The sequence below is a fragment of the Strix aluco genome, chromosome 1, assembly GCF_031877795.1.
Source record: "Strix aluco isolate bStrAlu1 chromosome 1, bStrAlu1.hap1, whole genome shotgun sequence".
In the NCBI taxonomy this organism is placed as follows: domain Eukaryota; kingdom Metazoa; phylum Chordata; class Aves; order Strigiformes; family Strigidae; genus Strix; species Strix aluco.
Window position 1 is genome coordinate 55,349,266 of NC_133931.1, and position 14,038 is coordinate 55,363,303.

Genomic DNA, 14,038 nt, shown 5'->3' on the forward strand with positions numbered 1-14,038 from the left:
CCACCTGCCAAATGTCTTTATCCAGTACAATGTGGTATAAATGGTAATTGAGGGGATTTATGCTCTTGAACGAGGGGTTAGTTTTTAGTGACCTTGTGTCAGGCTAGTTACTCCACTGCCTGCTTCACACGAGTATGTTGATGTGCAGGTTAAAAATGCCTCTTCTGTTCTTCTCCTAAGCATTTCCTGTGCAGACTCTGCCAAACTGAAAGTTGACAGTATGTTGACAAAACTAATTTAAGTTACACTTGTGGCCTAAGAAAGATTGGAAGTGGAGTCTTCTCGAGGTAAAGGCTAAAGCAGCAGTCCACCACACCACTTCCCTTCCTTCAGCCCCTGCTCCCACCCTTGCCAGGCCTGGTAATACTCTGTCTTCCTCTGCAGAAGGGGAGCTGGAGGCAGAATGGCTACAAGATGTAGGTTTATCTACATTGATCTCGGGAGCCGAAGAGGAGGATGGCCAAGCCCTGCTGTCCACTCTGACCCGAACCCAAGCTGCTGCCGTACAGAAGAGGTACAACACCTACACTCAGACCCTGAGGAAGAAGAACAAGCACACAGTCCGGGATGTGCGAGATATCTTTGGCACCAATGACTCTTCTGTAAGTAGCTAATGCATCCTAGTGAATGCTTTTTAATTTTTATGCATTTTGCAAGTAGCTCATCAAAGGTTCTACCAGACAGGAACCTTCTGCTGACAGTGTACAGACAGCCAGTAGCAGTTCCTGACACTAAGTCCAGACTTTTAATGCTGTATTTTTGAGAGGAAAGGAATAAACCAATTAAAATGGATGGTGCAGTTTTGCAACTAACCTGTAACATAATGTTGTATTTGTTGCCAGCCTTCCTCCTCCAACCTCCTACCAAGACTAACATTTACTCCTTTATTTTTTGGAAATTGGTGAGTTACTCTTGGCAGCTATTCAAATTTTTGCTGGCTTATGGGGACACTTGCTATTTATTCAGCCGTCTCAGCAGTGAAGTAAAACTTCTCTAATGAAGCAACTGGGGTTCAAATATGCATAAGCAATTAAACACCTGTCAGCATGATTGCAACTGGTACACTGGCAGTTACATTTTACTTACGTAGCAAATGAAAAGCTATTATCTGTTAATTTGCTTCATGGCTTCAGAAATGAGCATTACCTCTGGTGATTTCATCCACTTTTCCCTGAGGATAGCTCTAAATGAACCAATTCCTATCCCTACACATTTTGATTTTGGTGAATGCAGTCAACTGTGTGAGTTTAGTCCAATGCTTAAAGCAACACGCATGACTTTACACGTCACTCATGATATCTTAAATGGGAGTTGCCAATAAGCTCACAAGCTCACCTTTGAAGTTAATAGTAAAGTTTTTGCCATTAAAAAACTCCATGAAACTCTTTTTCATTATGAAATTGCTTTGTGCTTTTCTATTTGTCCTACCTTCTCAAGGCTTGTCATCCTGGATTAATTTAAAACAAAAAAATTGGGAAACAGAATTGTAGTCACATAGTTATATTAAAATTACAAAGATATAGTGGTTGGGTAGTTAACTTATTTGTCTCCAATTTAAGTATCTGGTCTTTTTTGAACCTCTTGTACATATCCCACAAATATATCCAAAAGCATCCAGTAGTTTCCTGTGGGCAGAGTTTCTTGCATGAGAAATCATCAGGCATGTTTGCATGAACATTAAAAAGCTGATGGCACTTCTTATTGGGTTAGCACACTTCTCTTGATTCAGGTATTGGTAAACATTAATGTGTTTAAAATTTTCAAAAATTATAATAAACCTTAAGTTTCCTAATAAATCAGCCAAATAAATGTTGTACCCGTTCTCTCAGATGGGCACATTATTGATCTGGTTTTGACCTGCTTATGTTTCAACTCTGTTTCTCACTTGCTAAAGGAATCGGGAGCTTCAGAGCCATTGCCCTTCAAATCTCTATCTTACCTCCTCTGAAATTCAGTTCACTTACTAGTTCTGCATTGTGAAAGTCTGAAAGATAAGACCAGACCGAATAAGTAATTAAGACTTCTAATTCTTCTTCCCACAAAAATATGCAGTTCTGCATGGTACTTACCTAAATGCTAAACACAAATACAGCTGCAGAGCACACCATCACCTCCCTCCAATGGACTGCAAAACAGATCATATTTCTAAAAGCCTCCAAGGTTCCCAATACCCTTTTGCCATTCGTATTCACCATTGCTTTTATCTCTACTGCTTATTATGGGATTTAGAAACTTTGTCCTAATTATCAGCTCCTCAGGGATAAACACACTGCAAGGGGGCTTGTGCCCCACCGGGTTTCCCGAGCAGTCCTTTCTCAGGGGGTGTCAGCTGAAGCAGTCCCCCATGCTCTGCTGCCTCTTTGGGCATGGCACTACAGCTGTTGGTGAATCTTTGTGATGAATCAGTTTGGGAAACTGATCCGCATTAAAAACAACCCAGCCAAAAAAAGAAGAGCCACAGAACAGGGAGGGGTAAATCTTTTCAGCACAGCTGCTGAAGAGAGGCTGGTAAAAAGACTGCTTGAAATGACGTGCTGGAGTTTTGCTTTCCCACCCTGCTTTTTAGTTGGGAAGGGAAGAAATACACGTTGCAAATAGCAAAACAGCTATAACTGTTTCACATAACTCTATAATCCTCCCCATTAAGAGGTTGGATTTACACCTCCTTCCCAACAACCTAAGCATTACAAGGAGCCTAGAGGGATGGGTCACAGGATGGATTACTCTCTTCTGTGGCTAATGATGAGAGAAAAGGTGATTAGCTCAGTGACTAAAGTTACCTGAGATGAGATTTAGGGGACCACTGAAGAGGCATAAATAGTTGTTATCCGAGGGGGGGGGGCGGGGCGGGGGGCAAGAAAGAGAGAGAGGTTTGCCCTAATTTCTTCTCTTTATTCTGGAAAAAAACCTTCCTGCTAGACATTTTGCTATTGCTGCCTGGTGGCCAGCCTCTGTGAGGGTCAACACAGAGCAAAGGGTGCTTTTCCTTCATCCTGCCTTTGAGGTTCACCCCCTCAGAGAGTGTTCCCTCAACAGTCCAAGTGGACTGGAATGAAAGGAAATGAAGCCATATTTCCTTTTTTTGTTTGGTGGTATTTAGGGTTTTTTCTGTTGCCCACCCTGGAAAGGCGCCATGATCCCTGGGGGCAAAATGCAGGACCTGTGGTACCTGACCCCTCTGAGGGTGATGCCTTGGCAGAGCAGCCAGCCCCAGATGAAGTGCCTCTGCTCTGCTTTGGACAGGCCTACATGCAGCAGGCTCAACTGACAGCCGTGTTACTGAGATTTAAATTGGATGGTTTATTAATCACACTGCCCTGATTTTCCTTACTGCTGGTACCCCGCTGCTTCCATCAGAAGCTGTCGGCTCTGCTAGTGCCCAAAGCCTAGAAAAATCAGCAGCAGAATAAAAATAGGGGCGGAACATTGATTTTGTTATTGGAGGGAGGAAATGAAGCATTATGCTCATTAACAGCCCAACCCTGTACTTTGTGAACAGCTAAAACTCCTCAAGAGTTTTAGGAGCATTTTACTTAAGCAATGCATAAGAAAATCATGTCCTAATTAAAGAATAATCACAGATTAACCCAGAGCTATTTGCATGAAAAGGCACTTGTGATGACAGTGCCTGGAAATATGAATATATCCAAAGCATGGGCAACTTGTATCCTGACCAGAGCTATAAGGCTATCCTCTTTTGCCTTTATTTCCCTTAACTGCAGGGCTGACAATAAAATTTGGTTGCTTTGGTGCTCCAATTATTTGTTTTTATATATTCTACAATGAGGGTAGCTACTAAAGAACTATCTACCTCATCTCCATCTTTTTCTTGCTCTTCTGGTTTCCTCTTCCCATTGGAAATTCCTGTGTACATCGTGTCAGTAAACACAGGGTTCGTTTTTAGTATCAGATAATGAGATCTGTCTAATGAATCACTTTCAGTCAGAAATCAGGATATGAGAAGTCTTGCCTTCACTGAAGCCCCAGTCAAATGAATAAAGCTGTCCTGACTTAGTTAAGGACACAGTTTGACTCTTGGCTTTTCACATTAATTAAGACATGAGCCTCCAAAGTTTTTTAATCTTCTTTTTTTACTAAAGAAATAATCTGGATCTTTAAATTTCATGCATTAAAAAGGTTTTAGTCTCAGTCTTCCCTTTCTTTTTATCATATTATCCTAATGTTAAAAAAAAAGGGGGGGGGAGGTGTTGGTCTTGTTTGGAAGAGATTTTCACAAGAGACATAGATTTGGCTTTTTTATGCACTCTCACTGTGGAGGCTGGGAGATGACACCAAGAATATGACATTTTTAGCTACCCCTCATATTGTACATGGTTCACATTATTCAATTACCACAAGGTAAAGCAGCCTGTTGCAAGCTGTTGCAAGCACTGCTGGGCATGAAGCAGAGCTGTGCTGTCAGCTTCCCTCTGCCAGCTCCACTGTGCTTAGCCAAACCTGACTACTGCAGCTGCTTCACTATTAAGCTCACCTGTGTAAAAAGGCTGGAAGGATTTCTTTTCTTAATGAACTTGATTCACTGTAAATCTATTCTGAATACTATTCTCAGGGTTAGACATTTTGAGCAGTAGAAGTAGATGAGCCAGTTGTTAATGTCTACCATTAATTTCTCCATCTGGATCTTAAGCAGTAGAATAACTACTTTTATGTTTGATTTTCCCACATTCCCACATTGATGAGGCAAATTCAACCATCCCCTCCACTTCCATACTTCCACCTGAAATTTATAATGGTTTTTTATGTTGTAAAACCCTTTGTGTAAATGTTACAGTATTTTATCATAAAAGCATCCTAACAGTTCTCCTTTTAAAAAAAAAATCAATGGTCCTTACAGTCTTCTGGCAAAGGAAATCCATGTGACTCAAATCCTGTTTGCTATCAAGTTTGCAAGCCATTGAATGGACTCTCTCAGGAGAGATTTTATTCATGTTATATTTGGTTTTGTTACCCAAATCGCTCAGAGGATGACTGAATAAAACAACTGCAACACTGTTTCAGGCTTCCAATTGGAAGAGATGCCTGTCTTTTAAAAAGCTGACATTTTTTAACAGCCTGAACGCTGCTCCTGTGTATTGGCTACAAATGGGGAAGACAAAATTTATGCCCTGAGGCATTGCTGCTTGTTGATAAACAGCCAATTAAGCAATTTCAAGAGTATTTTAAAGAGTGGTTGTTGTGCGCTTATTGGGGCCTTCAGCTGCAGGTTCAGCTGGAAAGCTGGGACTGCTCCACCAGGCTTCGGGGTGGGGGGTGAGGCAGCAGGTTTGAGAATGGGAGGGGGCTCCAAGACCTCCCACCAGGATGCAAAGGACAGCAGAAAAAATACAAGGCTGGTTTGGGACATTATAGTTATTTTCACTGAGTACTAATCAGAGCATTTTTTAAATTCCTGACCTTTTACTTTTTAACCAAGAACATGCAGATGAGCTGCTACTACCCCATATACACACACTCAGATTTGGCTTTATGAGTCCCAAAACTGCTGAGAACAAGGGTAAGACTCCGCTGCCAAGAAGAGGTGACAGTGCTTGAAAGTCACCCCCTGGCCTCCAACTCCAAGCCCCTTCTCTGCTGTGCCACACACACATCCCCCATTTTCACACAGTACAGAATGATTTCTGGAGCAGAAGGAAATGAATTTAATGATAGAAAACATCTTTTTTCCCTAAAACTGTTTTTGCAGTTCACTGATAAAGTGCTAGTACATAACCTATGGGAGGACATTCGTCCATTAATAATTTGCCGGTGCCTAAATCCCAAAGGCCGGTGAACAGCCTGATTTCTGACAGGTGCCTGGGAACAGTGCATATTCAACATGTGTCAGAGAGTCCCCAAAAAGATTTGTGGCCAAAATGATTAGAAGTAGGATGGATTACAATTTGATGAGGACCTTTCACTTAGTGCAATTATGTACAGCAATTTACTTAGCTAATTTCAGCCATTATATAGGACAGGACTCATTAGCTACAGCGAGCTGCAATATTACCGACCTCAATATCATCCAAATCTGTGCAGCCTTGGGAATATTAATTCTCAGGCTTGGCTATGAAAAATGTACTCTGGCGAATCACAACAGGTTGTTTAAACTTGGCAAAAGAGTGTAAACTGAGAATGATACGCTGTTGCTTGAACTGTAGCAGTTTCTGTCCATAGACGTTTACCTTCACTGCAGTCTGATCATTTTTCCTTGCCTATCAGCCCACATTTGAGACAGTTCCAGTGTCACCAGTTCCTTCTAATGGTATCCAGCTTCCTGGGCAGAAGCCAGTTTGGAAATCAGTTAGCTGTGAGTATGCCAACATGTAACCAGTGTTCACTTCCTCCTAGGAAAATGATAGACAGAAAGATCCTTTTGTGTTTCAGAGGTTAGTCCCCTCTTTCACACTGGGGCTGTGCTGCATATATTTCCTTAAAATCGTTGTTGGCTTATTGTCATGCAGGAACCAAAGTTTCCCATTCAAGACCAGTGTTGTACAGCACAGACTGCTGCCCTTGAGGCATCAGTGTCTAAAAAGTACTGACCATTGCAAGGCTGGGAATGTAAAAATAACCTCTAAACAACATGGTGCAGAATTTGTCCAAAATATGTCAGCAGTGTATTTTCTTGTTGCAAATCATGACAAGAAAGATGCATATTTCCTTCACATTTCTTCTCCAGTACTGCAGAAACTGTAGTATTAGAAATTTATCATTTTTCTGGTTCTCTCCTGTTATTCTGATCTGCTAATGGTGTTATTTTGGACATCCCTTAAACACTTTGCTCTGACAGTGACTGGCAGTGCTAATGAACATGATAGCTCTGCTCTACTCGGTGTCTGGATAACTGTCATCAACCTTCCACGGAAATGTCCATCTTTTATTTTGAAAGCTCTTTCCATCACCATTGTTCAGGGCTTAACTAAAGGGATATTAATACCCGGGTTTCTAAACTAGTCCCTTAAATGTTTATCTCTGGATATAGTGCCACAGACATTTTCCAAAAGCTGCTCTGCTGATACCTCTGCTCTGCAAGCAGTTGTATGAGAACAGAAGGGGAACCAAATGGCCCAGGGTACCATGGACAGTCTGTGGTCCCAGGTTCAAGGGTGGAAAGAGAGATGGAAAGCATCTTAAATGGCTTGGCCATTAGGTAACATCTAAGGTCACAGTTCAGAAGGCAGAAGCCACTTAATAACACACTTAGCTTTTTCATACCAGACTTACAAAACAAAGGGTGTTGCAAAAAAATGTTTAAGTCCCTGTATCTGTAAATGCACCGATTCAAAAATCATGGGGCACGCACATGTTTATAAAACATGTAATGCTTTTTAATTCACTTTCTGATTTCCATGGCTTTTGAATGCACTTGGGTCATGTTAGTAAACTCCTCTGCAGTCCTGGGGGCTGAAATTTTATTTCACTTTCAGTGAAAATTATGATTTTGTTCCAATCATATGAGCAAAGGAGCTGGACCTTAAGGGAAACCTAAAAATTGTCCTGAGATGTGAGAGATCAGTCATGAAAGTTGGCAACACTGGAACTCATGCGTGTTATCACACTTTGGACTCCATGACAATAGGGTATTTCTGTTCTTGATTGTACTGGTTTCAAAAATTTTCCTCTGGCATCCACTTTCAGGAGGCAACTAAATTTTAGAGTAGAGCAATAAGTCATTTCACAATATCTACCAGAAATTCCAGTAGATATAGTGTTTTTCAAACTGGAAGATTGTATATTGCGTCCTGTATGTTACTACACACCTAAACTAGCAACTGTGAGAAATATATGTATGTGAGCACATAAAATATATGCACAATGTATTATGACTGTAAAAAAGTCAACAGTGATCTGAAAAACTGTGTCAACAGCATTTTTCTGTCAGGAACTTTTATTTTTAGTTGTTCATTAGACAAGTGCCACCACAGTTTGCTGGCCTGGGTAGACAAGGACGGAGTACAAAACCTAGATAATTCCTGATAAACAGGAAGTTCCAGCTTGACTATCTTTCTCACGAAAAGCAACAAGTTAAATAATCTAAAATGAAAATAGGAATTTTATTTCTGAGGGGTTATTTCCTCTAGACAAAACAGGAACATGCTGTGGTTTACACTGAAATTCCTCTTTGAAGCACTTCCTTTATTACTTTCTCAAGATTTTTGTCATCTTGGTTCAATTTTTTAATGTCTCTGTACTAAATGCAAGCATACATTCAGCATTCAGATATAATTTCCCTTATTTTCAGCTAATAGCTGTCTAGACTGCGGACTAGATAAAGGCAGCCCATCCATAACAGAAGAGCTCTCCTATGAGGTCTCTTTCTCAGAATCCATTACGATCTTTGCAAAAACCCAAGAATGGCCGAAAAACCAGAGGTTCAAAAAGGAAGACTCTGCTTTGCCTGTAAGTTTGCTCTCAACATATTTCCTGAATTGTTTTCTTTAATGCAGTAATTTCTTACTTTATATCCCCAGCACACTAGAGTCTGTTAAGATACATTAGCTGTCTTTTGCAATGTGTGCTTTATAGAGACCTCCCGCTGTGCCTGCCTACTGCTTGTGACTGATCCCAGAGAGGCACCAAAGCTAATCTGCATATAAAAGCCTGGTTTTTACTTGTAACTATCACAAATTAATATGTGGAACTCTGTCCACAAATATTGCATCATCCACACATTTTTCATATAGAAATAAAGACCAGTTACTGGCACTAAAACTACCAATCATTTTCATTACTGGTCTGCTTTCTGACTTTATTCCCCCCAGATTATCTGCCTTTGTTAACACATGGATTTAAAACTGCTTCACGAATGAAAGGAGGAAAGCAAGCCTTAGTCCTGCAGCAGTACTGATCATCTCCAGTCAGTATTCAGTGCAATTACGCTATGGAAAGTACTACATGAACGGTTAAAGGAAAGTTTATCGTATCATATCATTCAGCCAGACATACACTGAGCAGTAGTGTCATTATCTGGAATTATTTCTTGAAGTCAAGGAAGTCAGTTTTCTATTTCCATCAGCCCTCACAACTTCCAGTACTGAAAACTGGAGCATTAACTTTGTACTTCAGATGCCACCTTTTAGTGAAATGTATGAAATAATGTGGAAGCATTTCCTGAATGTTATGATGTCCTGAGGTCCTGAACTAATCTGGAATTGTTACTATCCACACAGACATTGAATTCTCTGAGAATTATCCATTTGTCCATCTCAGGCACCACCAAGGAAGAAGAACCTGAGATGCAGAAGTAAGCTTCCATTTTGAAAGGAGGGATAAGACACCAAGTAGATTACAACTGGTGTGAAATCCCTGTGCTGTAGTGTTTCTGGGGTTTTTGTGGTGGGAATGACTTAGTGTCCTGTGGAGAGTAAGGATATTTCTGCATTTGTCATGATTTTGGCAAACCATAGGTTTAATCCTTGCTCCTTGTAATAGCAAACCTAGGATCCCAGCCTTCACTACAACACATATGCATGCACGCGCGCACACACACACACACACAGAGAAATTGTTCTTTGCAACAGTTCGGACAATTTCCAGTTGATAGAGCAGGGAAACTGGTGAAACTGGTGACACACAGGGAAAAGAAGATGTCACATTGAATATCATGGACCTGTGGATGCATAATTGAATAGTATTAGAAAAGGCCAGCACTGTGCTGAAGATAAACTATGCTGCATGCAGTACATAATTTTGTGTGCTCGGAAGAGTACACAAGACATATGCCAGGTCACCACAGACAGATAGTTTCTGAATAAAGTCAACAATTGTAGCTGTTGACATTAACATTCTTACTTCATATGCTGCCTCTCATGGTATTTGTTTTTTCCCATAATGGCTCATATTTTAATGGGCCCCAGCAAAACAGTCACCTCTTGCTCTGTTACACAGAGTGACCAGTCACCTACACTCTGAAAGACTGTCCCTCCTTCCTCTAGGTGGGCCAGCAGGTCCAGAATGAAGTCTACACAACATCATACTCTCTCCAGGGCAGGTCTGACACAATAATAAAACCAAATTCATCGATGGCTTATACTAAGCAGCACAGAGAGAGATGATATATCATAAAATGGCATGTCCTCTGCAGCTCCCAGAAGAGCCTACTCAACATCACTGTCTGCACAGGGTTAGATGCAACTTCCCCAGTGTGGGACCATGGTCGATGTGACTTAGTTGAAGATATTACAGAACTAAGAGTCAGTAAGTGTTACAGGCCCATCTTAATATATTGTATAATTCCACACAGAAACAACATGTCACATAATGTTAGACATAAACATTAGCCAAAACTCTGGTAATCTAATTTCAGGATAGCACAGCCTGCTTCAGTGCTCCATATTGTGACTCTACTGTTTGTAAGAAAAATCATCAGAAAATTATGACATAAGGCAGAAGAAAGAGGTCCAGCCCCAAACCTTGTGTTAACATTGCATCACATAGTGACCCTATGAGTCAACTAGACACCATGAAAAATCAATGTAGCTCTCCTTTATAATCAGTTTTGGAGTGTTTGTCATTTTTTCTTGGCAAACATACTTTTTCTCCTTCCCCTCAGAAAATATGTGTGCACTGTGTGTTGTTCTTATTTTCAAGATGATTTATTGTGCTTTGACTGCTTTTGGACTTTTTGCATCACAAGAACCAAAATGCATAGATATACTTTAGTATTTTATGTGTCTTCAGAAGACTATCCTCCATGTAGCTTTTGTTACATTATTAAGTGTCGGCGTAAGAGTAACAGTGGAATTGCTGCACTCTGGGAAGGGAAGATTCTGGCCTAAAATGCCCCAGACAGCACGTAAATTAGTTATTCTGTCCTCTACACTTTCTTCTCCAATTATGATTAACCTTTATTAAAAGACCATGTGCCATGTGATTTAGGAAGTCCTAACCTACATGATCTAGATGTCCTTTGTCCTCTCTTATTTTTGAAATCTGGTGTAAATGTAATTCTTTTTTTTTTGTTTGCTTTTTTCTTAATCTGTTTGACTGGCTTCATGTAAAGAAGAGTTAAACCTATTAAATCCAAATTTTTTTAAAAAAAGGGAGGACTGGGCTGAAATCTCCAGAATCAAAACATTATTAAAGGCTGGGTTTCCACTCAGTTCCCTAAAGAGAGGAGATGAGTTGTAATGTTATTTATTTATACCTCTGACTAACAATTACTGATTTAAATTACAGCTAAATTTTAAAAAAGCATACAATACCAAAGATCCACAGTTCTTTGAAAAGCATGGTTTTTACTATAACTTTGTTATTATGTTTAACAATTATGTCAAAAACTGATAGGTATTTGTTCTTTTCAACATTTGTACAAATGCTTCTGTCATGATGCAACACTCTTGGCTCTGGTCCATGACATTGCAGTTTCTAAAATATGTAGACATCTTCACATGCCCCCAAATTACTAAGTATCATTAGTTCAAGCCTACTTGAATAAATTATTTCTTATCTGCTGGGAGTCCTGTTTCTAAGCCTGAATGCTTCTTGAGTAATAAAAGTTACCAGTACATTGGCAGGTTGTCATCAGGACTAAGTGATTTTGCTTCTGGGCTTTTCCTCAGATCTTTAGTTTGAAGTCTCCTATAAGACCTCATAAATTAATAGTAATATGCAGAGCAGGCATGGATTCATTACACACACACATGATTGATATACAACCATATCCATGATGAAATGTCAGCTACTTCAACAGCATTCAGAGACACTCTGGGGGAGGCAGAAGCAGAGCAAAATATTTACATCCTGATAAAACTGAGCAAAAGTTGAAGTAGCACATAGCTCATTTGTCCCAGCTGGAGTACAGGCACTGAGATTAACACCTCTGCTCCAGCACCACTTATCAGTCAAACTTTAAGGGAACACGATGAGCAAGAAGGTCAATTTTATGTTTCAGATAGATGCAAGTTATGTCAACGTACCAGGCCAACATATAGGGTTGTAGTTCACCTCTTTGGTGTTATCCATCTACCCTAATATGACTTCCTATCATATACAGGCATCTCTTTCAAAACAAAAAATCACTTCCTGTAATTGTTGTACAAATAAAAATGTGACTCATCTCTACTGTAGAAATTCATTGTTCGGAAAAGCCGGTTTGGACTGACAGACGTTGGAGACCTCTCTCCTGAAGACATGAAGAAGATCCGCTACCTCTCCCTGATTGAGCTAACAGCCTTCTATGATGCACTGGGGGTGGAGCTGAAGAGGAACCGCGCAGAGAGGGTGCGGGGACGAGGTACTGTGCTGTGGCATCCCCATGGTGGCCACCTGGGTGCTGCTCAGGGTTGAGAGGAGACATGTACGAGGCTGTTTCCTCTTTCTCACATTTGTTGTTATTATTTTTAAGAAAATGGTCTGTTTGGAGTCCCTCTCACCATACTGCTGGAGAATGATCAAAAGAAGGTTCCTGGAATAAAAGTTCCCCTTATTTTTCAAAAAGTGAGTATAACTCAGCCTGCTCAGCCACCAAGATTTGCTTTTCCATCATTTTCATTGACACTCAGAAGAGTGTCAGATAAGAGAAGATGCAGGCTTTACAGACTTGAAGGTGTCTACAGGTTGTCTATCTATATGTTATGGTTTGAAAACCTTGTGACAAGGAGAAAAAATTTGTTCCTTTTGTGTGTTTTATCTGTGGTGAGGACGTCTTTCGATTTTTGTAATTATATGATAACATAAAGGAAACTTCGGGAAACATATGTCTGGTTTTCTGTTTCCCTTTTTCATTAAATTAAAGAGTCATGCAAAATTGTGTGTGTATGCAGAAGTGTCAGAGATGAGTTGTCTCAGGAGTTTTAATTTCACATGTATTCAAACTGCTATTATTTTCAGAATGGAAGTGGTATCTTCTCATTGAGGTTTGTATGACAAGACAACATCATTTATATAGGTCATTTGACAGTACAATGACATCCAGTAGATGTCTTGGAGACAGGTACACAGACACAAGCACACAAGCAATTACACATGTTTATATGGACTTGAAAGTTTCAATTTCCCTGTAAATACTGACAAAAGGGGAAGTGGTGTGGAGTGTCAGGGGAAAGACTGGCATGACTTGAATATTTACATGACTTTGCAATCAACTCCACAGCTCCCCTGTCAAGATACCATGGGAAATTAGAAGGATCCAACAGCCAGGGTGGGAAGCAGAGCTGGTGAGGAAAATCCAGAGGTGTATAAATAAATGCTAGGAAATTTTTTTTCTTATTTTAAATTATGTTAAATCAAAACTTTTTTTTTTTTTATAAAGAATTAGAGTGAAAAGCCTATTCTTCTATTCACAGAAATTTCAAAATAAAATATTCTGGGATCATTTTCTAATCTGAGTTCTCAGTTCCCAGAAACATATGTTATCTATAGAACTTTCCATTGTGCTTCTCAGAGAAAAACTTAAACATTTCTCAGAGGTTAATTATCCCTCAAAACATCATTGTGTTTTACCCAGCGTATCTGCCCTTTTATTAATACATTTATAGGTTAATTGTTCTATAGCACTGCCAATTCTCAGATCAAGGACAGAGCGGCCTATTATGTTGTCAGTTTTCCGTACTCTGCATACTCTGTATTTCAGGGTCAGGAATCAGGAGAACAAATTAGGAAGGTTTATTTACATGAGCTGGCTTGTTTTCATTAGCAAATTACATAGAAATGGATCTTTTTCAAATTAGTTTCAAGGATACCTAGATTGAAAAAAAGTATTTTAAGGGCTTATGAGTATTTTCCTGGGTTTTGTTGGTTTTTTTTCAGTTGCTGCTTAAGCTTGAGGAAACAGGTTTAGAAACTGAAGGAATTCTACGAGTGCCTGGATCTGCCTCGAGAGTCAAGGTACATGCTCATGCCAGTTTTCTGTCTCCTGAACTCTATGTAAAATAATACAACACACACAGTGCACATAAATACTGATGTGTATAGCTCAGCATTTCTGTTCTTACCAGTGAAAGGTCAGATTGGTTCCTGGGAACCAATAAATCACAGAACGTGTGGTCTATTGCTTTGCATTTGTTAATGTTCTATATAAAGCACAGACTTGATGCTG

General features: G+C 39.9%; 1 protein-coding gene across 2 annotated transcripts in view; it reads left to right on the plus strand.

Moving 5' to 3' along the window:
- The window catches only part of ARHGAP28 (Rho GTPase activating protein 28), a 74,077-nt gene that overhangs the window by 46,536 nt on the left and 13,503 nt on the right, over positions 1-14,038 (plus strand). For both annotated transcript variants that reach the window (XM_074821616.1, XM_074821624.1), the window contains 6 exons: positions 385-602; positions 6,220-6,307; positions 8,243-8,400; positions 12,070-12,235; positions 12,347-12,438; positions 13,750-13,827. In XM_074821616.1, the coding sequence (XP_074677717.1) occupies positions 385-602; positions 6,220-6,307; positions 8,243-8,400; positions 12,070-12,235; positions 12,347-12,438; positions 13,750-13,827 (800 nt within the window). The remainder of the gene's footprint in view (positions 1-384; positions 603-6,219; positions 6,308-8,242; positions 8,401-12,069; positions 12,236-12,346; positions 12,439-13,749; positions 13,828-14,038) is intronic.